The sequence below is a fragment of the Chiloscyllium plagiosum genome, unplaced genomic scaffold, assembly GCF_037043375.1.
Source record: "Chiloscyllium plagiosum isolate Xiang-an unplaced genomic scaffold, Cpla_swu_hap1 HiC_scaffold_5, whole genome shotgun sequence".
Taxonomy (NCBI): domain Eukaryota; kingdom Metazoa; phylum Chordata; class Chondrichthyes; order Orectolobiformes; family Hemiscylliidae; genus Chiloscyllium; species Chiloscyllium plagiosum.
Genome location: NW_028270143.1, coordinates 69,058,343 through 69,082,060, shown reverse-complemented (window position 1 = coordinate 69,082,060; position 23,718 = coordinate 69,058,343). Strand labels below are relative to the sequence as shown.

The following is a 23,718-nucleotide window of genomic DNA, read 5'->3' as shown; positions in this document are numbered from 1 at the left end:
TCTTCATCTTCACTTTACATTTTCAACCATTTAAAGACTTGCCAGCATGTGATGCCCCCACACTGAACAGTGAGATGCTGGGTGTTTGAGAAGGTTTCGCACTCCCATAGGCAGGGTTCTAAGATAGTGTGGTAATAAGGGCCAGTAGCCTTTTTAGTTTGATTCTTACAGCTGCAGTTCAATTACAGTCAAACTGCCATGAGATGATCACACATTTACGAATGTGAGCTTGTATTTACAATAAAATGTCAGCTGTGTGCCCTCAGAAGCTTTTCGTTTTCATTTTCCCTCCCACCACGCGCAGTGTGAAGTGCAGTTCCTGACCCATGCTTTAACAATGGCATTGAGGCTGGGAATCCTGAGAGGTCCAGGCAGTGGTGAGTACTTCCTCTGCTGGCAAATGCAAAATAGCGTGAGGTGTGCATTCATAATGAGTGAAGCAGAGGAGAATTGTGAGATAACTTGCTAGGGTTCATGGAGAGAAACTCCTCAAAATTGACACTGCTAATTTTTGGTAAAATTCAGCACCACGTGTACAACCTAGATAACAAATTGGATTTAGAACAGAAAGCAGTAAGTATAGGTAGATAGTTAGTTTTCCAGACTGAGGTTCAGTGGTAGGGATCTAAAATTGCCAGCATTTTGGAAACTGATATGATCTTTTCTTTCCACATTTACCAAGTATGCGTTTACAGGTGGATTGGAAACCATCGTGGAGGTGTTTGGTCTAAAATTTTAAAATGAAGAAGAGAATTGAAAGCAGATTTATACCATTCTGGCTTTAAGTGACTGCACAAGGGTTCCCAGGATTTCTGAAACTTACCAGAGCCAGCAAAAGGACAGCAGTATTAGACAAAGCTTGAAAATTTACATAGAAACATAAAAGATCGAACTGGGAATAGGCCATTTCACCCCTCACGCCTGCTCCACCATTGAATATTATCATGGCCGATCATCAATCTCAATACCCTAATCCCAGCCTCTCCCATATCCTTTGATTCCTTTAACCACATCAGCTATATCTACTTCCTTCTTGAAAACACAAATGTTTTGTCCTCAACCACTTTCTGATGTAATGAATTCTACAGACTCGCCACTCGATGGAAGATATTTCTCCACATCTCAGTTTTAACAGATACTCCTTATCCTTAAACAATGACTCCTGGTTCAAGACTCATCCATCATCAGGAGCATCCTTCCTGCAGCTAACCTGGCTAGTCCTGTTAACATTTTATAGATTTTTTTATTATAGTTTCCACTCCTCATTCTTCTAAACTGCAGTGAACACAATTCTAACCAACTCAATCTCTCCTCATATGTTATTTCTGCTGTTGCAGGAGTCAATTTGGTGAATTAAAAGTTCTTATTTTCACTATTCTGTGTGTAGTTTCCGAACATTGCTTGGACAATAAATGCTGACCTAGCTAGCAAAGCCTACATCCCCTGAATGAAAATCTTTGGTGACCATTTCTGTTATCTTGGGACTTTTGTGCCTTTGATATTCATTTGTCCATTGCTGGCATGCGCTGCAGCACGTGAATAGCTTGCAATTCTTTCTTTGACACCTGATGACGAACAAGAGCAGCAGCAGCAGGCGCTATCTTCTCCTCAGCACAATGTTGTTTCAAAGGACACAGGAGGTGGACACAAAACACTGAGGAGGCAATAACCCAACAGAGTATACAGACGGTGAGTGAATTCCTCAACATGACAGGACAACAGTATCTTATAAGGCTCAGGCTGTCACAGAGGTCTTTGATGACCAACCTATTGGAACAAGACCTACTTGTAAATTTCTTTCAAAAATCTGTCTTGCTGTTTTTTCACAATCAGTCACTGAATTGATCTTTTAAAAGGCATCTGTTGTGGTGAAGTAGAAGTCATTCTGTCAGCTTTTACCTGGCTACAATATTCCTAACTTTAAAAGGGTGCTGTACCAGTGAAAGTGAAAATTACTCTCTGTACCTGTCAGCCTGGATACATGTGTGTAACCCTCCAGGTTATAGGAATTACTCAGGTTTGATCTCCTTCCTTTACCTTTCAGATTGGAATGGCTACAATAACACTGACATTCTGTCAATGGTAATTTCTCAGGAAACCCACTGTTGAGGTGGGAGTTTTCACTGGCCATTTTTATAATTTCTGCTAAGAGGAGGCTTGAAAAAGTCTGCAGTAAACCTGGTATGGCATTATTTACACGTACATTTGGCCCTTATTGGAATTTGGTCTCATGAGATAAAATAGAAGTAAAAAGAAGCACAAAGGTCTTATGATATAAAGATGGATGGAAGTGTCAAAGAAAGAGACTTACAGTTTGTGAAATCAAAAAAATAACTCAGCTAATTAGAAAGGGTGTCTTGTCAAATATAGGGATTGCTAATTAGTGAACTGCAAATGTACAAACTTGTAAAATCTGCAAAGAGTGACGGACAGCCAAGTTCAATTTTAATCTAGTCAGTCATACAGCACTGAAACAGATCCTTTAGTCCAGTTCATCCACGTCAACCAAACATCCAATCTGACCTAGACCCATTTTCCAGCATTTGGTCCATATCACTCTAAACCCTTTCAGTTCATATACCCATCCCGATACCTTTTAAATGTTGTAATTGTACTCGCCTCCACCACTTCCTCTGGCAGCTCATTCCAGTTATGCATTATCCTCTGTGTGAAAATGTTGGTCTCAGGCCCTTTTTAAATCTTTCCCCTCTCATTTTAAATGTATGTCCTCTAGTTTTGGACTACCCAAAGGATCTTGGCTATTCACACTATCCCTGCCCCTCGTGATTTTATAAACCTCTATAAGGTCACCCCTCAACCTCCGATGGTCCAGCCTATTCAGGCTTTGCCTCTTGGCTTAAACCTTCCAGTCTTGGCAACATCCTCGCAAATCTTTTTTGCACCCTCTCAAGTTTAACAACATCCTTCCTATAGAAGGGTGGCCAGAATTAGATAGATAGATTAATTAGTGTGGAAACAGGCCCTTCGGCCCAACAAGTCCACACCGACCCTCCGAAGAGCAACCCACCCAGACCCATTCCCCTACATTTACCCCTTCACCTAATACATTTTGGGACTGTGGGAGGAAACCGGAGCACCCAGGGGAAACCCACGCAGACACGGGGAGAATGTGCAAACTCAACACAGGCAGTCGCCTGAGGCGGGAATTGAACCCAGGTCTCTGGCACTGTGAGGCAGCAGTGCTAACCCCTGTGCCACCGAGCTGCCCATGAATTGTAAGCAGTATCCTAAAAAGTAGCCTCACCAATGTCCTCTACAACCAACAGTATGCCATCCCAACTCCTATACTTAATATTATGACCAATGAACGCATACCAAATGTCTTCTTAACTACCCTGTCTATCTGTGACTTCGAGGAATCATGCACCTGCAGATCTCTTTGTTCAGCAACACTCCCCAGGGACCAACCACCATATTTTTGAAAATTCAAATTACATGCACAATAAGTAAAATGATCATTAAAAAAAATTCTTAAAATCTTATGAGTGACTAATAACATTAACTCATCCATGGAGGAGGCATTCTCCATTTAGCAAGACAAAGCAACTATTAATGGCTCCAATCTAACTTGTTAAATTGCATATGGAGTTAGAAAGTAATTGCCTCTTCCTTGCCAACTTAAGAAATCAGATATCATTTGTTTTCTCATAAATTCTTGATTAATCCTGGCAGACTATTTTCTTCAACACTGATATCAGAATGTCCTATTAGTCATCTTGCATGCTGTTATGCTGCAGTAGGTTAGCAGATCATTGCAATTCATTTCATCCATCCATACACACTATAACCATATGTCAGTCCTGGTTTCATTGTCTTCTGGTTCTTCATCCTGAGCTGATTTCTTGGCAGCTTTTTCATTTGTGGCTTATCATTGCCTTCCATTGAGGTTGAGGAGGCAGCTCCCAAGCTTACCTCAGCTGGAACAAATGCATTCTTGCTGTTCTTCTGAACCACACGCTAGATATCTTGCCAACTGACCTAACATGCTCCCTTTCATCATGGCAATAGTCCAATATAACAGTTGCTCAATAATAAACATTTTCCATTTGTAATAATTGTGTGATGTACCTGCTAGGGTCAGTAAATGTTTAAACAATTTCTTTGGGAAAACAGCATTTTATTCTTACAAATATGATCTTTCATTTTATATTATATGAATGTTGTATTAAAACAGCGCAGTTGAATTCAAAATATTTTTAATTAAAAAAACAGTTTTCACATTGTCGCATTTCTACGCAAAATTCTGGCATTTGGTTTTTCAATCCAGTTGTTCCCATAAGAGTAAATAAAGCATGGGGGAAATAATCGGTTGGTAAGAAATCATAAATGGCTCCATTAGTTACAAAGTCAGTGCTACTGAGAGGAGAGAACAAATGGAAGCTTCTTGACTTCATATCACAAATAGTACAAGAGGACTAAATCAAGCATTCCCTCCAAAATGAATCCTTTGAAAACATCAGCAATATTTCTGCATGCTAATTTATGTTGACTCAGTTTTTTAAATTCAGATTACTAGGCCTCATAATAGTCTTTTTTGGTGCTATCCAGACTGCTAATTTTTAATTATATATGATGATTTGATTTTATACATATACATACATTTGATTTTTGCAATATACAAAGAACATTGGGTCTGAAAAGGGTGAACAAATTTAGTTTTCAAGGATGCATCAATCTTAAAATCAATCCTGAACTTTGGCTGGATGCCTTCATTTATTTGTCCTCTCGCAGAGAGACTTGTGTTACAGAAACCTTGATGTGCTGACCAACTGCAAACATCTTCCTGTGTAATATGGTTTATTTATATAGCAGCTTTCTTCTGTACTTTTCAGGAACCAAAAATATTCTCCATTACGTTCAAAGCCAGCAAAAAATAAGGTATTTGATTAAAACTGATTAATTTTCCCACAGCACTCTGAATCCCTCTTAGTTGTATTTTACAAGGTGTATTTTGCAACTCAAAAAAGCCTCTTATTCAAATAAGAACTTAGTCAAAGCACAACGTTTGGACCAGGTGATTATAATGCAGAATTTTGAACAGATACTGCAGTTGCATCTTAAGAGAGATTAAATGAAATTAAAAATTTGCAATATAAAGCAATTTACATGTATTATCTTTTCTTGGTGATCCAGTCAAGTTTGATTGAATTTTGAAGCCAGTCATGTAACAAATCTATAAAAGGTCTGGTGCTCCCTCTTCCTTGAATGAATAAAATCAGCTTTCTGTGGGGTTATTCTACAAATCACATCGGAGTCAAAGGCAACATTTTCTATCTTAACAAGAGAGTCATTTGTGGTCCAGTTAGCAAAATGCATTGAGTTGAGGAAATCAAGTTTCAAGGAATGAATGCCTGACCTTCTGAATTCAAATGGTCAGAGATAGGGAGATAGAGCTGGAGTTTGGGACTACTAAAAGTATCTCTTTTAGGAGACAGTATAGACACGATGGGTTGAATGGCCTTCTTCTGTTCTGTAAAATTCTACGATTCAATGATGCAATTAGAACATAGAACAGTACAGCACAGAACAGGCCCTTCAGCCCACGATGTTGTGCTGACCACTGATCCTCATGTATGCACTCTTAAATTTCTGTGACCATATGCATGTCCAGGAGTCTCTTAAATGTCCCCAATGACCCTGCCTCCACAACTGCTGCTGGCAACGCATTCCATGCTCTCACAACTCTCTGTGTAAAGAACCCACCTCTGACATCCCCTCTATACTTTCCTCCAACCAGCTTAAAACTATGACCCCTCGTGTTAGTCATTTCTGCCCTGGGAAATAGTCTCTGGCTATCGACTCTATCTATGCTTCTCATTATCTTGTATACCTCAATTAGGTCCCCTCTTCTCCTCCTTTTCTCCAATGAAAAAAGTCCGAGCTCAGTCAATCTCTCCTTATAAGATAAGCCCTCCAGTTCAGGCAGCATCCTGGTAAACCTCCTCTGAACCCTCTCCAAAGCATCCACATCTTTCCTATAATAGGGTGACCAGAACTGGACGCAGTATTCCAAGTGCAGTCTAACCAAAGTTATATAGAGTTGCAACACGATCTCACGACTCTTAAACTCAATACCCCTGTTAATGAAAGCCAAAACACCATATGCTTTCTTAACAACCCTGTCCACTTGGGTGGCTATATTAAGGGATCTATGTACCTGCACACCAAGATCCCTCTGTTCCTCCACACTGCCAAGAATCCTATCCTTAATCCTGTACTCAGCTTTCAAATTCGACTTTCCAAAATGCATCACCTTGCATTTATCCAGGTTGAAAATTCTAATTTGATTCATTGGATTGAGGCCAACTTCTGACAATGTTGTTTTTTAATTTGAGATTGTAAAACTTACTTAAAATTAACATGTGCTTTCTAAACTGATAAAGAATCGGCAACACATTCTACATGACAGGAGAGAGTGAAACAAATGCACAAGATGACCCTGAATTAGCGGGGCTGGGGGAGGGGGGGTGGGATGTAACTATGGTATAAGCAACACACAAAGTCCTCACGTGACATTTTTGTAATGAATTCAAAAAACTGAATACAACTAGTTATGGCAAAAAGTAGCAAGGTTTGAAGGCGTTATATTTATGTGTTTCCGCAATTATCTTTGAGGTAAAGAAAACATGTTTTTTTCAAGATATTACGTATGAAAGCACAGTCAGAGGTACTGTCTTCCAAATGAAATTTTAAACTCAGATCACGTTTAGCCTCTCTTGTGGGCACATAATTTCCATATTTAAAACCTGATACCCTAGCAAATGTCACATGACATCACAAAAATGTTTCACAGGTCAATATATCTCACTGTTTGTGGTACCCTACTGTGCACAACAGTGACTAAACCTCAAAAGTGCTTCAATTTCTGAAAACTGCTTTAGCTGATCAAATGCCCACTCCCTCAGCACTGTCCCTCCGACAATGCGGCGCTCCCTCAGTGCTGACCCTCTGACAGTGCGGCACTCCCTCAGCACTGACCCTCTGACAGTGGGGCTCTCCCTCAGCACTGACCCTCCGACAGTGCAGCACTCCCTCAGCACTGACCCTCCGACAGTGCGGCGCTCCCTCAGCACTGACCCTCTGACAGTGCGGCTCTCACTCAGCACTGATCCTCCGACAGTGCGGCGCTCCCTCAGCACTGACCCTCTGACAGTGCGGCTCTCACTCAGCATTGACCCTCTGCCAGTGCGGCACTCCCTCAGCACTGACCCTCCGACAGTGCGGTACTCACTCAGTAATGACCCTCCAACAGTGCGGCACTCCCTCAGCACTGACCCTCCGACAGAGTGGCACTCCCTCAGCCTTGACCCTCCGACAGTGCAGCACGTCCTCAGCCTTGACCCTCCGACAGTGCGGCACTCCCTCAGCACTGACCCTCCCTGGGGTTAGGTTGGGCTGATACCCACTCTCCTTTTTTTTTCCGGCATCCTCCTTTGCTAGTTAGTCCCTCCTGAGGCCCGGGCACAGCCCATGTTCTCCAGTGACTCCTCTAATGCAGTGCCTCCACTTAAAAGACTGGCTGCTGATTCCAGGGCACCCCCTACACCATAGAAACTCGCCAACGTGAAAAATCCATTACTATTCGAGATCAAGAGCCTGTGGGCCGAACCTTTACTAAAATTGCAGCAGGGGTGGTCAGATTTCACAAATGCATGTACAACCCTGGAAGTAAACCTGACACAGTTACTCCTTTTAAGTGACACCCTTAAATTGTTTTAGCTGCAAACCTTACATCTGACAATATACTGTTTGTTCTTTTCTTTATCATACAGGTGTACAGCACAAAAAAAGCCCTCCAGCCCATTGAGTCATCACCAGTCAAAAACATTGAACTATTCTAGTCCTATTTTACAGTCCTTGGTCCTTTTGTATGCATTGGCATCACAAGTGCGCATCTAAATATTTCTTAAATGTTATGAGGATTTCTGCCTCTGCCACACTCAGACAGAGAGTTCCAGAATTGCTTTTGGGTTAAAAAAAGTTTCCTCACATATCCTCTAAACCCTCTGCCTCATATCTTAAATCTGTGTTTCCTGATCATTATCCCTTCACCAAGAGGAAAAGTTTCTCCTGGTCTACCCTAGTTATGCCTCTCATAATCTTGTACATTCCAATCCTCTCAATCTCCTTTGGTCTAACAACCTCAGTCTGTCCAGTCTCTCTTCATAACTGAAATTTTCCAGCCCAGGCAACATCCTGATAATTCTGATTTATTTTGTCCCACTTAGTCCTTCTTAAGGATATTTTCATATTAAGACTACAGGACCTTAAACCTTCAATCCTTTAGAAAGGCCTGACTTCTTGGGGAGAACGGAGTGGGGAAGCTCAGCACCCTCTAATCAGGAGGAAGATTCAATGTGGTCACTCAGAATGAGATAGGTCATTCAGTGATCATTTTTACAGATCTGCATCACCTCCAGTGCAATCACATGCCTCCTTTAATGTGGATTCCAGAGATGCACACAAAACCCTCACTGTGACCTAATCAATGTTATATACAGTTCCAGCATAATCTCCCTGCTCTCCAACTCCAAGCCTTGGCTATAAAGACAAATATCCCTTCTTAATCTTGATTTACCCATCCTGCTACCTTAAAGGACTTGTGGACATGCAAATCAAGGTCACTCTGATCCTCTGTGCTTCCCGGGGTTCATCATGTAATGTGATCCTTTTTCTTATTTTTTTAAATGTACTGCTGTGTTATGCCAAGGCAATTTTTAGGCTTAAAACATACCTATTAAGGCTGGTGATGCTGTCATTGTAGGGAGGAAGTCATACATTCTAAGGTGGACTGAAAATTGTTAAACCGGAAAAAGCAAATAGAGTTTGTGAATGGAGCTGTGTGAACCCAAAAGCAATCACTAGTGGGATACCAGAGTGGGATCAGTTGCTAAGAGGCAAAATGTCCTATATTGTAAGTAATGGGAAAGAATCATATTTGACTTGGAACATTAACTCCGATTCTCTCCACACAAATACTATCAGACCTGCTGATTTTCATTGTAACTATAAAATTACCTCCTTAAATTGAGAAGATGAGCTGATAAATGGCAAATTACATTTAATGTGGATAATTAGAAAATAATAAAATTAGCGAGGGAAATTAACAGTGGAAGCAAAAACTAAATATCTTGAGTACAACACGATAGAATAATATGGGGTTTTGGGGAATAATTCACTGAAACAATTCAATCTGTGCAGCTGTAAAATAAAATGGGAGGTTGGTAAGGACGTATGGATGAATCAAGTAGAGATTCTCATGAAACAATGGATGTGTACAAGGCACTGGTATTGTCATGCAGGGAAATTGTGTACAATTCTGTTCGCCATACTATACTGAAAGTATGCAGATGTGAGAGGCAAGCAAGAAAATGAAACTAAATTGAAACCTAGCATATGACATCACAGGACAGATTTTCTTTTCGTTCTCTTTAGTATAAAGGAAAAAATTCCTACCAATGCTTAACAAAGGTTGAGCAGAGATGACTATATACATAATAGAGTCCACATTCTTTGCTCTGTGGTACATCAGATGAAGACAAATCCTTAAGACAGGGGCAAGAACAGGAAAATGGTCCCTTTCACTGCAAAAAATGGTTTAAGAGCCTATAATTGGTTAGAACAGAAAACTTCTGGTAGCTTATGGGAGGAGCAGGGGGCGGTATTGGGGAAAGGTTACATCGACCCTTTACACTTAACTGCCTTACACAGATGTCAGTGAATTTGTAAAACCAAATGTCTAAGGAAGATTTGAAATAATATTTGATTCAGGCATTTAGGATCACTGTGTACTGTTTCTATTTCGGTATCTATATCATTTTCTTGCATGCTCGAGCTCATTTCTGGATGGATTACAACAGTGGATTTTGTAAAAGTTATTTTCTTAAAGTTCAGCAACAGAATAAGCATAAATTATGATCCAATTAAATCAAAATATAAATTAGAAATCTGAGAAAAGTCAGTGGCAAAACATATGACGTTTTTGCAAACTAGACCACTCACTCTTATGGGCTTCAAATGGTCTTTGTTTCAGAAACAAATGTAAACTTTATCTCTACCTCACTTTGAACAAACCAAACTAGTTTAATTGGTCATCAACAGTGGCAATGTTGTTTATAATTTGTTGACTCTCTACTGTTTTGGTGATTTATGGGCCAGAAGAGAAACAGAGGTAAAAATTTCCCTCTTCCATCCCAGTGAATCATTACATTAAACAAGGTCATGGTGGCTGGCAATCCTGTGTATTACCAACTTTACTGGCATAGAAATCCTTTCTTGTGGAAATTAATGCGCCTAACTTTTCTAGTTGCACTTCACAAAATAGAAACTATATACAACAACCTGCTATAAGCTGCTGCTGCCTATTTGGTCACCAGAAGGTGGGTACAAGGACTTCAAATGTTTTTTTGACATTCACAACTATCGCTGAAGGAACAGATTTCACAGCAAAACTTTTCCAGCTTTCCCTTGATTAATGGTCTTCATAAAGTGCACTGAAGCTTCAGTGACCACAATCAATAATACATGTTTCCATTTATGGCTCAACAAGCTTTACAATGTTTGGGTAGCATAACGACACACACCTCATTGTATTTATATATACTTTACATATTCTTCTGTATAACGATTTTCAATCAAATGAAGACATGAATTTTAAGTATCTAGAGAAATATAACATTTACAAAAAGAATGTAAAATGGCAGCATAAATTACTAGAAAAAAAGTTACATTTCAACTAATTCTTTGTGACATCATATATACATATTAATTTGGCAGACGAACATTTAATGGCAAGTCCACTACTTCTTTGAAGCAGCATACTTCCACCACTAGTAGTATACTTTCACTTGGAGAAGTGTTACATTCATTGCTCTATTTGTCACATTATTCTGTGCCTTCAGAATTGTGCCTTAGGATTTACAAAATACGAAAACCAACCAACCAACCGAGAAGGCTTTGAAATGCAATCCAAATGTTCTATACTGGATGTACTCATTTGGCAGCTTTGAGAGATTTTTGAGTGGTTGTATCCTGGTGAGGTTGAGCGACTTGGTCTCCAGCTCCAATATCGACACTTTCTTTTTCAGGTATTGCCTCGAGGCTTCGTCTTGTCTTGGACGGTTCTGCATTCCCAGTGCCTGGTTTGTTCAGACCACAAGATACTGCAGCATAATGAATTTGCTTCAGGTTGTCCAATGCTTCAATTTTAGCATGTTTCAATAGATCAGCTTGGCCCTGTGGTGAATTAATTATTAATTAGCTTTAAGTAAACAAATTGTTTGAATAGGTACAACATATACAAACCCCAGAGATACAGAACACACAAAATATTTCGCACTGTGACTTCAGGCGCTGATTCCTTGTGCTAGTAGTCAACAACAATACAATCAAAGTGGACACATTGGAGGTAAGACCATAATACTGAAGAGACGAGAGTGTGTGGTGCTGGAAAAGCACAGCAGGTCATGCAGCATCCGAGGAGCAGGAGAATCAATGTTTCAGGCAGGAGCCCTTCATCAGGAATGCTGCATGACCTGCTGTGCTTTTCCAGCACCACACACTCTCCACTCTGATCTCTAGCATCTGCAGTCCTCACTTTCCCCACAATACTGAAGACCCTAATTCTCCAAACAATGTCCCTTGTGATAGCAGCTTCCCACTGGGAAAATACATGATTGAACTATTCTTCAATACTGATGTTCTGCAAACCTCCAAATTGCATTGACTTTTCAATGACATTAGCTCCAATTAATTATCTGGCAGAACTGGTATTATTGCTGTTTCTTATATCACTGATTTGGATTTGAAAACAATCCACACTACACCAAAATGGCAAGGCCAGTACCAAGGTTAAGAAGTGAGATGAAAAAAATACTTGAATGGACAAAAAAGAAAGCAGATGGAATTTAAGGCAGACAAGTATAACATATTAGGCGAATGTGAGGACTGCAGATGCTGGAAATCAGAGTCAAGATTAGAGTGGTACTGGAAAAGCACAGCAGGTCAGGCAGCATCAGAGGAGCAAGAAAATCGACATTTTGGGCAGGAGCCCTTCATCAGGAATCTAAAATCAGGAGTATAAAGTATTGCACATGAGAAAGAAAATGAACAGCACAGAAAGTCCATGAATGGTACTGAAATAGCTTTGGATAAACTTGAAAGAGACATAGGTATGTGTGTTAAAAGATTCAACTTGCAACATTTCCAACCAACACAGATTAACAAAACTGATAAATCGTCAAGCTAAGCAGCCAAAATAGTTGAATATAAGTTAGAAATTATCAAACAAATATCATGAATTGCATTTAATTCTCGTCAGGAAGCAAGTGAACCACTCAAATATTTGAGTCTGTGCAAAGAAGGACTAATCTCTTGGGTGACTGATCTAAATTATGAGGAACTTGAGAAAGATGGGCTTTTTAGTTTGGACAGGAGGTAGTCCTGAGGAGATCTTATGGAGACACATGACACGTATGACAAAGCAAAAATTAAATGTACAATAACATAAAAATTAGAAGTAGAACATGCGCACAAATGTTAAAGCTAATCTTTTAATGGATGTCAGGGTGTTTAGAATATGAAAACAAAAGATCTTGAATCACTGAAGAAATAATTTTGGGGTGGGGAGGGTTTAAGTATGATGCAGCATCTAACGTTACTCTGGATAGGTGAATCAAGATAGGTTACAGCTGTAATTATCATATGGTTAGTATTATGAGTTGACCAAATCAGTTAATTGTCGAAAAGTGTGGTGCTGGAAAAGCACAGCAGGTCAGGTAGCATCCGAGGAGCAGGAGAATCAATGTTTTGACCATAAGCCCTGAAACATCAACTCTCCTGCTCCTCGGATGCTGCCTGACCTGCTGTACTTCTCCAGCGCCACACTTTTCAACCCTGATCTTCAGCATCTGCAGTCCACACTTTCTCTACAGCAGTTAATTGACTAGAGAAAAAATGTTAAAATCATAGGATGGTTATAGAAGGTGGTCATGTTATATCCATGTTGGTGCTCTGTAGGTACAACTTAACTAGGCCACTCCACTGCCTTTTCTCCAACAAAATCGTGAGTTTCCAGCCTCCATTATCAGTGTGGAACCTACAACTACAAGTTCTATTTTATGTGATGAATATTTTGACAAGCTGTGTGGTTTGCTGTTATAAAAGTTATACCTGTGAAGGGAGAAGAAAGAACATACATGGATTTCTAATCAAGTGAATATGGTAAATGAACTGCACTAGATAAAGGGATCAGTGCAATCAATAATTCTGTGCATCCATACTTTTACTTCAGGGTTTAGAAGCGGAATCACACACAAAAAAAAGGATGTGGTACCAATAGAGAAATCATAGACCACTTAATCTAAACATAATTGAAAAGTTGCAGAGTTAAGCAAGTAGTTACTAAATAGTAACAGAAACAGAAATTGCTGGCAAAACTCAGCAGGTCTACAGAAAGAATTGAGTGTTAATATTTTGGGTCCAGTGATCCTTCTTCAGAACTGTTGGTAGCTAGGAAATGGTTAGTATTTATGTAGAAGATGGCATGGGGTGGGGGAGAGAAGGGGGGAAGAGTAAACGATAGGTGGAGATAAAGCCCAAAGAGACAGCAGAACAGTGGGGCAGATAATAGAATAGGTAAAGGTCAGTTTGGGGGAATGAATAATTTCGGAATAAAGGATCACACATTTAAGACAGAGATGAGGAAGAATGTCTTCTCCCAGAGGGTAGTCAATGTGTGAATTCTTTATCACAGAGGGTTGTCAAGGCTGGGTGATCCAGTATATAAACCTGTGACAGACAGACAGATTTTTCTTCAATAAGGGATTCAAGAGTTATTGGGAAAAGGCAGGAAAGTGGAGTTGAGGATTATCAGATCAACCGTGATCTCATTGGATGACTGGCCTACTTCTGCTCCTACATCTTATAATCTTATAGGAGAGATGCAATAGCCCTGGAGAGATGTGATAGCCCTGGAGAGATGTGATAGCCCTGGAGAGATGTGATAGCCCTGGAGAGATGTGATAGCCCTGGAGAGATGCAATAGCCCTGGAGAGATGCAATAGCCTGGAGAGAGTGCAGGGGAGACTTATCAGGATGTTACCTGGGCTCCAGAGTTTCAGTTATGAGGAGAGAGTGGACAGACTGGGATTGATTTCCTTGAAGCAGAGGAGATTGAGAGGGGTCATGATTGAAAAGTGCAAAATTATGTGGGGCACTGATACAGTATTCAGGAAGAAACTTTTGGCTTTGATGGAGGGATCAATGCCCATGCGGCACAGATCTAAGGTGAGGGGCAGAAGGTTTAGAGGAGATGTGAAGAAACGCTTTTTCACCAAGAGGATGGTGGAAATCTGGAACTCACTGCATATAGAGTGGCAGAAGCAGAAACTCTCATTACAGTTAAGTAGTAGTTAGACATATACTTGTGATGCCAATGCGTACAAGGTCATGGGCCAAGTGTTGGAAAATGGGATAGAATAGTTAGGTGAATGTTTTTGACTGGCATGGATGGGATGGGCTGAAGGACCTTTTTCTGTGCTGTAGAACTTAATGACTCTGACTGCAGAAATCAGTAGATGGATTAGATTTCAGGGTCAATGACTGACATCATTTGTATTATGTTTTGTACATGCTAGGATTCACTATAAATAAAGAACAATGTTCTGATCTCAGGCTGATAAATTACTTAGCATGTTGGTAACTTTAACCACCACAGATTACAAATTAACATCAGATTTTTCAATGAACGAGAACATCATACTTTTGAGTAATAAGATTTTGCAAAACTGGTTTGCTAGGTCGGCAGAAGTGTAGCTTTGGCTGCTGAGCAAGTTGCACAAGAGTATGCAGTTTCCTTTTCAGTTGCATATATGTCAGGTTAAGCAGGCAGAGAAATGTGAAAACGTACTGGAAAACAGCAAATATATTGAAAATATGATCATGAAAACAAAAAAAATCTGTTTTCTGATAAATGTATTGCATGAATCAGATTATTTAAAAAATGTTATTGGAACATTTTCCAGAAGGTAACTTGCAGAAAATAAACACCCATTAAAATGTAAAATGCGTGTTAATTTGGGCTGGGCAGCTGCCTGCATAGGCACTCTGACATTGTGTTGAAAATTCAGAAATAAAGATTAAAACATGAATCATTTCTTTTGCTCTCTTTTTTTTAGTATTGCTCCAAGCCAACCCATGGCATGTACCCTCCCATGGTCCCTCACACTCCTTGTGCCAAGCTATGCTCATTTGCCATTATTCTACCGACCCCCTACTTTCTCTGATCCTTCTCTGTAGCTGTAACACTATATTTTGCAATCTATTCTATTACCTTGATGTACTTATGGAAGGTTCAGCACTTTTCAATGTATCTCAGTACATGTGACAATAATGTCAATAAATCAAATCAAATTGTGACAATAAATCAAATCCACATTCCAGGGATTCCACAACCAGATTTCATTGAAGGCGGTTGATCATTTAAATAACCAGCTGCATCCAAGGGCTGTCTGTGTGTGCAAATAGAGACCACCTCCAATATTCTCTGCCCCTCCCCCCCAAAAATATGAGAAAGTCCAGATTTGAGGTGGGACTTAGAGTCCCCGACTTCTTATGGCATTTTTGCAGCAACAGAGATACTCTCTGCTGTGGCAAAACCCCTGGCCTTAATCTGTGCCAAGTTGATTTCATTTGAGGAAGCAGAGACAGTGGTGTGAAGTTCTCTAAGTAGGGAGAAAAGAAAATCAGATTTTCATCCTTGCCTAGTGACTCCATTTAGAATACTGAACCATTTTGGTATAAGGTACGAGTATTTTGTGGCTACATTATGATGTACTCCAACATCAAATAGCTTGCTAACATCGTTTGAGTTTGTTCATGAAAAAATATGGCACTTACATAAGGTACTGAAGTGTCTCTGGAATCATACACTAGCATCTTTCAGAATAAAGCAAAAATTTGAATGTTTAAAAAAATGCTCATCTCTAAATATAGGTTAATGAAAGTAAAACTGAAGATTAATTTAAAAATATTTTGACAAATGATTGATGCAATAGAAATTATAATCTTTGGCCTTATGATAACAATTATCTTTAACCATGAATGTGGTTTTCACTTGGGGAAAGGGCATGATTCAAATATGCAGATTTGTGTGCATTCATTATGAGAGATATTTGTTGTTTAGCTGGAAAATCCTCAGGTAACCTACATTAAGCTCGGCTACAAATTAAAACAGTGCATTTCCCAGGTCACAAATTACTTTTATTCTTCTCTCCTGACTAATATAATTGTATGGAAAGCTCCAAATGCTATCAGATATGAATCCTCTTTGTATCATATTGTTATATTTAGTTGTTTTAATCTCTGGAATCCTTTGTGAAATGCAATTGTTTCTACACATACCATTAAATGTCTTCATCATAATTTTGTAGTTCTATTATGCTAAATGACAAAAAAATTAAATTAAATTTAGTGTGACCTCTGAAATAAGCAAGCAGCATCTTTAAACTCTTTCTGGTCTGGGGCTACTTTTCTAGAATTCCATTCTAACAGATCGGGTGAATCACGATCATTGTACTTTCATTATTATTTTCAACCTTCTGTGCTCACAGGCCTAAATAAATGTAAAGAGATTTCAGTGGAGAATTGTAACCGTTATGGGTTCTTGAGATTATTCATCATAATGCTAACATGTTTTTCTTAGTAGAAATCTGAGGTTTGTTTTAACTGCTATTGCTATGGAAAAGGGTTATCTTTTATCATCATCATAGTCATGAACATTGTGAACAATTGACATTTACAATGCTGAAGGCCACTTAGCCTATTGCTTTTGCATTGACTGTTTGCTGCAACATATAAAAATTAATTCCCTACTTCAATATCTATAGTCTTATATCTGCAAATATGCTTCAAAAATGTAACAGTTAAAATGATATTGGCCTCAACCAATCCTTACAGAAAATAAAACTCTCTTGTGTCATGTCTCTGTGTAAATACTTTTCTCCTATCATCTCTTCTCACACTCTTAGTGATCATTTTGCATTGATATTTCCTTGTCAACAGCTCTCCAATCTTTCCCTATTCAATCTGTCAAAACCCTTCATTATTTTGAAAGGCTCTCTTGAATCATTTAATGTTCTGCATTGGAAATGGTTCCAGTATTTAATTTGCCTTCTCATAAAGAGTTTCCCATCACCGGCATCCTGCTAGTAAATTTATGCTGAACATAATCTATAGTTTTAATGATCCTTTTACACAAGCACATCTGAAACACGCAATAATCTAACTAGGTTAAAAAATGCTTTGCATTTTGTTTCTCAATTTTTTTGAGACTGGAGAAAGGTTAGAGTAGAGTTACAGACGAATTCAGTGTTAGAATGCTTATGCTTCTTGATAAAGTAATAACCTAGCCATTGGTGTACAAAGCACAATTTTATACTTTGAAAACAACACAAACATTGGTCATTTTGTGAACTGTGAGAAGGATAATGCTGAACTTCAAAGGGACTTAGATTGATGGAAGGGGTGGACAAGTGGAAAATGAAATTTAGTGTAGAGGTGTGTGTAATTATTCACTTTCGAAAGATGAACATAGAAACAGCATAAAATAAATGGTACAATTCTAAAGGGGTATAGGAGCAGGGACACATGGATGTCAATGTACAAATAGTATCAAAAGAAGCAAGAAAGCTTGATAGAGTTATTAATAAAGCACATATTATCCTGTAGTTTTAAAGTAGGGGCACAGAGTACAAAGGCAGGAAGTTATGTTAAACCTATATCAAACACTAGTTCAGTCTTCAATGAAGTACTGCATCTGGTTCTCACAATTTAGAAAGGATGTGAAGACATTATTCAGAGTGTAGAAACAATTTGTGAGAATGGTTCTGGGGATTCGGTTGTGTAAATGGATCAGAGAAGTTGGGACTTTTCCTCTTGAAGAGAAGGTTCAAAGGAGATTTCATAGAGGTATTAAAAATTATGAGGGGTCTGGAGGAAGTAGATGGGGAGAAACTTCTCATTGGTGGAAGGATCACAACCAAGGAACACATTTTAGGTAAATGGCAAAAAAAATCAGTGACAATGTGTTAGATTGTAATTATGTAATGACTAGTTAGGACCCGAAATGCAATGCCTGAAAGGATGGTGGAGGTAGGTGCAATTGAGGCTGAGGGATTAAGGTCATTCTCTTATTAGGACAAATGTGCAAGGCTATACCTGCAGAAAGCTCACACAAATATGGCAAACTGAATGGCCTCCCTTGTGCAGTGACGATATTATGATTATATGTTTAAAATTACAACATTCTATGAAGATACTTTATGTCTTATGTGCCTGTGATATGAAATTTCATTGCTGATCAGGAGTGTCTTACATTAACGGTATTCTTAGTAATTAATTACCTTAAGAATAGTGATGTTCCAAGTAAAATTCTCAACAGCTTTATGCAGTTTTCTTCCTTTAAGGCCTTCTTTAACTCCAATATTGTTCAGATTTTCATGGAATTCCATTGCTGGAAACAAGAAACATTTGTTAATCTTAGTCATAGCACAGTTAATTGTATCAGTTACTGGATGAAACTAAACAATTGAGTTGTACTGTTCAACTGTGTTCGGAGCCAGGTTAATTATAGGAAAGCAAGGAATGAGGAAGGGGGATTGTGATGTATGATTAATTTGCGCCATTCTTTCCAATGCAAACATCATGCAAGCTTCATGCTGACTGCTAATTTAAACAACAGTAGTTCACATTCCTGAAGTAAAAGTAGTTCTAGAATGGCAGTAAGGGGACTCACATTTGAGTGAGGTCAGCACTGCTTAAAGCTGTCCTACACATAGGAACATAGAAAAAAGGAGCATGAGCAAGCCATTCAGTCATAGAGTCATAGAGATGTACAGCATGGAAATAGACCCTTCGGTCCAACCCGTCCATGCCGACCAGATATCCCAACCCAATCTAGTCCCACCTGCCAGCACCTGGCCCATATCTCTCCAAACCCTTTCTGTTCATATACCCATCCAAATGCCTCTTAAATGTTACAATTGTACCAGCCTCCACCACATCCTCTGGCAGCTCATTCCATATACATACCACCCTCTGCGTGAAAACGTTGCCCCTTAGGTCTCTTTTATATCTTTCCTCTCTCACCCTAAACCTATGCTGTCTAGTTCTGGACTCCCCGACCCCAGGGAAAACACTTTATCTATTTATCCTATCCATGCCCCTCATAATTTTGTAAACCTCTATAAGGTCACCCCTCAGCCTCCGACGCTCCAGGGAAAACAGCCCCAGCCTGTTCAGTCTCTCCCTACAGCTCAAATCCTCCAACCCTGGCAACATCCTTGTAAATCTTTTCTGAACCCTTTCAAGTTTCACAACATCTTTCTGATAGGAAGGAGACCAGAATTGCACGCAATATTCCAACAGTGGCCTAACCAATGTCCTGTACAGCCGCAACATGACCTCCCAACTCCTGTACTCAATACTCTGACCAATAAAAGAAAGCATACCAAACACCTTCTTCATTATCCTATTTACCTGCGACTCCATTTTCAAGGAGCTATGAACCTGTACTCCAAGGTCTCTTTGTTCAGCAACACTCCCTAGGACCTTACCATTAAGTGTGTAAGTCCTGCTACGATTTGCTTTCCCAAAATGCGGCACCTCGCATTTATCTGAATTAAACTGCATCTGCCACTTCTCAGCCCATTGGCCCATCTGGTCCAGATCCTGTTGTAATCTGAGGTAACTCTCTTCGCTGTCCACTACACCTCCAATTTTGGTGTCATCTGCAAACTTACTAACTGTACCTCTTATGCTCGCATCCAAATCATTTATGTAAATGACAAAAAGTAGAGGACCCAGCACCGATCCTTGTGGCACTCCACTGGTTACAGGCCTCCAGTCTGAAAAACAACCATCCACCACCGCCCTCTGTCTCTACCTTTGAGCCAGTTCTGTATCCAAATGTCTAGTTCGCCCTGTATTCCATGAGATCTAACCTTGCTAATCAGTCTCCCATGGGGAACCTTGTCGAATGCAGGGAGTGTAATGAAGGTTCACTAAATCAATTCTTGGGATGGCAGCACTGATGTATGAGGAGAGAGTGAGACAATTAGGATTGTATTTGCTGGAGGGGGGAAGCTTGCTTAGAAATCAACAAAATTCTATCAGGACTAGACAGGTTAGATGCAGGAACGATGTTCTCGATGGTGAGGGAGACCAGAGGCAGGGTTAAAGATAATGGGACAGCAGTAGCAGATATTTGTTCACCTGGAGAATGGTGTATGTGGAATTCTCTGTCACAGGAGGTAGAGATAAGTCTTGTGGTTAAAAGGATCAAAGGATATGGCAGGGGAGAGAACGGGTGGGATATTGAGCTCAATGATCAGCCATGATCATATTGATTGGTGGAAGAGGCTTGAGGAGTCGAATGGCTTACTGTTGCTCCTATCTTCTATGCTCACCCATGCTCTCTGAATGTTTGCCATTGCCCTTCCAACACCATTCCTTTAAGTAATGCCTCCCAATCTCCCCATAGCCAGCTCACACCTCATACCATCATCATTTATTTTATTCAGATGCAAGACCCTACTCTCAGAATCAATTATGTCACTCTCTATCTTGATGAGGAATTCTATTACATTGTGGTTGCTCATCATACACAACTTAAAGCTGGCTTGACCTGTAAAGGAGATGTGCATTATTGTGGGAACAGGTGCTAGAAATCTTTGGGAATGAGGTTCTGACCTGCAAGAAGACTGACTATAGGCACAATAGAGCAGGAAGTATACTCTAAAGTTCTCAGATGCAGGACTGAGGTAGTGGCACAGTAGGTGGACAGGAGGCCTGGATAAACCCAGAGAAGGTAGTGGGAGCAGATAGCTACCTCAGTCAATGGCAGCTTTTTAGCCCCAAGGGCCTGGAAGTAGTGCTATCACACCATTGACCAAATTAGTGAATTAATCTTCAAATACAATATTTTCACAACTGAACTCTTTCCTTAGATACTGGGTAAATTATAACCCCATTTTCATTAATTTGCCAACAATCTCTTTATCAGTCATTCTTCATATCTAACATTCATAACTTCACCTCACACTCAACACTTAGCACCACTGGACAGCTTGGACTCACTAACAGCTGGAGACACTTCCAACTGCTCAATCTTAACAACCAGTTTGGTCTGCAGAATGCAATCCATGTTTTGTGAATTTGCCTTGAAGCCAGGACCTAGGTCTTCAGGATTTGCCACACCACTTCCAATTTACAAGATTTCAGCAAGTAACATAAACATACAACCTCCAACCAGTTCTCGAAACTCAGCAACAGCCAGCAGAAATCAATTAGCAGTCAAGAATGGCAGCCATGCTAAAAACAAAATGAGTTCTACGGAATTGAATTTTGCGGCAAATGTTTCTTTGGAAGCAGGATATGTGAGGCAAAGATTTTGTTTAATCTGTTTTCTGCACACTTTTTATGGTGTTGGGTCCCTTAAAAGTTTTAAACTCTATGGTTGATGAAGCTGTCGAGTTTATTGGTCAGGGGCATATGAATGCTGTCGACGCCACTTGAAAAAGAATGTTGCATAGTGGTAATGTCACGAGACTAGTCATCCAGAGGCTCAGGCTTATTATCTGGGGTCATTTGCTCAAACTCCACAAAAGCAGCTGGAAGAATTTAAATATAAGTAATAAAGTGAAAACCAGTATCATCATGGTGGCATTGACAATTGTCATCAATTGCAATAGAATCCAATATGACTGACTCTTCACTGCCTAAGGAAAAGCTCAGTTTCAAGAGCAATTAGGGATGTGTAACAATGCTGGTCTTGTCAATGACACCGATAGCCAAGTAAGTGGTAAGAAATTGGCGGTACGGTGGCACAGTGGTTAGCACTGCTGCCTCACAGTGCCAGAGACCCGGGTTCAATTCCCGCCTCAAGCAACTGACTGTGTGGAGTCTGCACATTCTCCCTGTGTCTGTGTGGGTTTCCTCCGGGTGCTCCGGTTTCCTCCCACAGTCCAAAGATGTGCAGCTCAGGTGAATTGGCCATGCTAAATTGGCCGTCGTGTTAGGTAAGGTGTAAATGTAGGGGTATGGGTGGGTTGCGCTTCGGTGGGTCGGTGTGGACTTGTTGGGCCGAAGGGCCTGTTTCCACACTGTAATCTAATCTAATCTAATCTAATCTAAAAATATTCCGGCTTGTAGAAATCCTGCAAAAGCTTTTTCCTGCTGTCTCTTCATGCCCATGAGGAATAAGATGAATTAACTAGTTACAGCAGTGCATCTGTGACTTGCTTTTGCACAAACGTACGGCAACTTGGCTAACATTGTATTGATCCAACTGTGGATCAGAATAACCTTAAGCATTGAAACTCAAGACTATGGTTACCTCAACTGCCATAGGCAGTGCCAGCTGTGGTAATGGGGAAACTGCTGTTGCAGGTCTGAAATCACCTCCCCATAGAATTCTTATTTACTCTTACACTGGCCCTCACTGATGTCCAGTTGCTCACTCTGTATTGTTAGAGACTCTGGGCATGGTATAGGCACCTGCAAGCACCTCTCTTCTTTCAGAAATACGTCACAGGGTCAAGAGTGACATCCTGAAGAAACTCCATCTATTGCTTATGTTACCTAACTAATAAGAGAGTGTGGAGGGATGGTGGTGGTGGTCATGATAATGGTTTGCAATATCACTCTTGTTCTTCCTTTGCGAATATTTTTGCACTGAATAGAATGGCTGAAATGCCAAGAATTGCAGAAGAAAGCTTCTCTGAAAAGCTGAGTTCTTACAGGTAGTATTGCTTTAATATTTTGGCCCTGTAACCTCAGACCTTCCAACTAAGTCCAGCACAGAGAATTTGCCATGTATCAAAGTCCTATTGGAGTCACAAGACTCTCTGTAAGGCTTCAACTCACTTCAGTCTTTGTCTCCAATGGTTAGGCCCTGATTGACATTAGGCAAAATACAGAAACACACTCATTTTTCATTTCAGTATTACTCTGTTTCTGCCCAAAAACAGGGGTAAAAGTATGGTGTGCAGTCCAGGTCTATTTGTCTATTCCTCTTATCCAGTAATTTGAGTAGGAATGCAACCCCTTTTGAAAATAGAATCACAATTAAAAGTCTTGAAGAAAGGATATTAGAGGAGCACCAGACAGAATGAGACATGAAATCATACCCAGTGGATCAAACAATTTGATATTGTACTTTTGAATCTTGTACTTACTTTTTATCTCCCAATAGGTATTGAGAATAGATACGTGAATAAAAAGGTTTTCCTCTAGATTTTCTTTCACCCTTCAGCTTAAACATCTTTAGGGAATATGCTTAACACAGATAAAAATGTATTTAATTAACTTTATTCTCTCTTAAATATGTTGGAGGTGTTGAAGAGATAAATTTCTTTATACCTAATCCATCACTATTAATTTCTGCTAGGCGTGTGATGCCCTCCAGCAGCAAAAGTATTCTTATTAAATTGCCTGAAGCAATAAACTATAATAAAGTGGAAACTACAATTCTTAACAATCTATTCGAGGACAATTATCTGTAATTAGTTTTTTAAAAAGTAGATAATGCTCTTTTTTGATAAGTCAATGAATGCTATTTGTTGAACCTAAATTATTGAGAAACTTGCAATTTCATCTACTGCTTTAACGCATGATTGTTCAATAGTTTATTTTGCTTTC

General features: G+C 39.7%; 1 protein-coding gene across 3 annotated transcripts in view; it reads right to left on the bottom strand.

Moving 5' to 3' along the window:
* Nucleotides 1-4,200: 4,200 nt before the first annotated feature.
* The window catches only part of plcl2 (phospholipase C like 2), a 288,390-nt gene continuing 268,872 nt past the window's right edge, over nucleotides 4,201-23,718 (bottom strand). For all 3 annotated transcript variants that reach the window (XM_087987268.1, XM_087987269.1, XM_087987270.1), the window contains exons 5-6: nucleotides 18,423-18,532; nucleotides 4,201-11,256 (exon numbers count right to left, since the gene is read on the bottom strand). In XM_087987268.1, coding sequence (XP_087843394.1) covers nucleotides 11,014-11,256; nucleotides 18,423-18,532 — 353 coding nt within the window. In that variant the 3' untranslated portion in view covers nucleotides 4,201-11,013. The remainder of the gene's footprint in view (nucleotides 11,257-18,422; nucleotides 18,533-23,718) is intronic.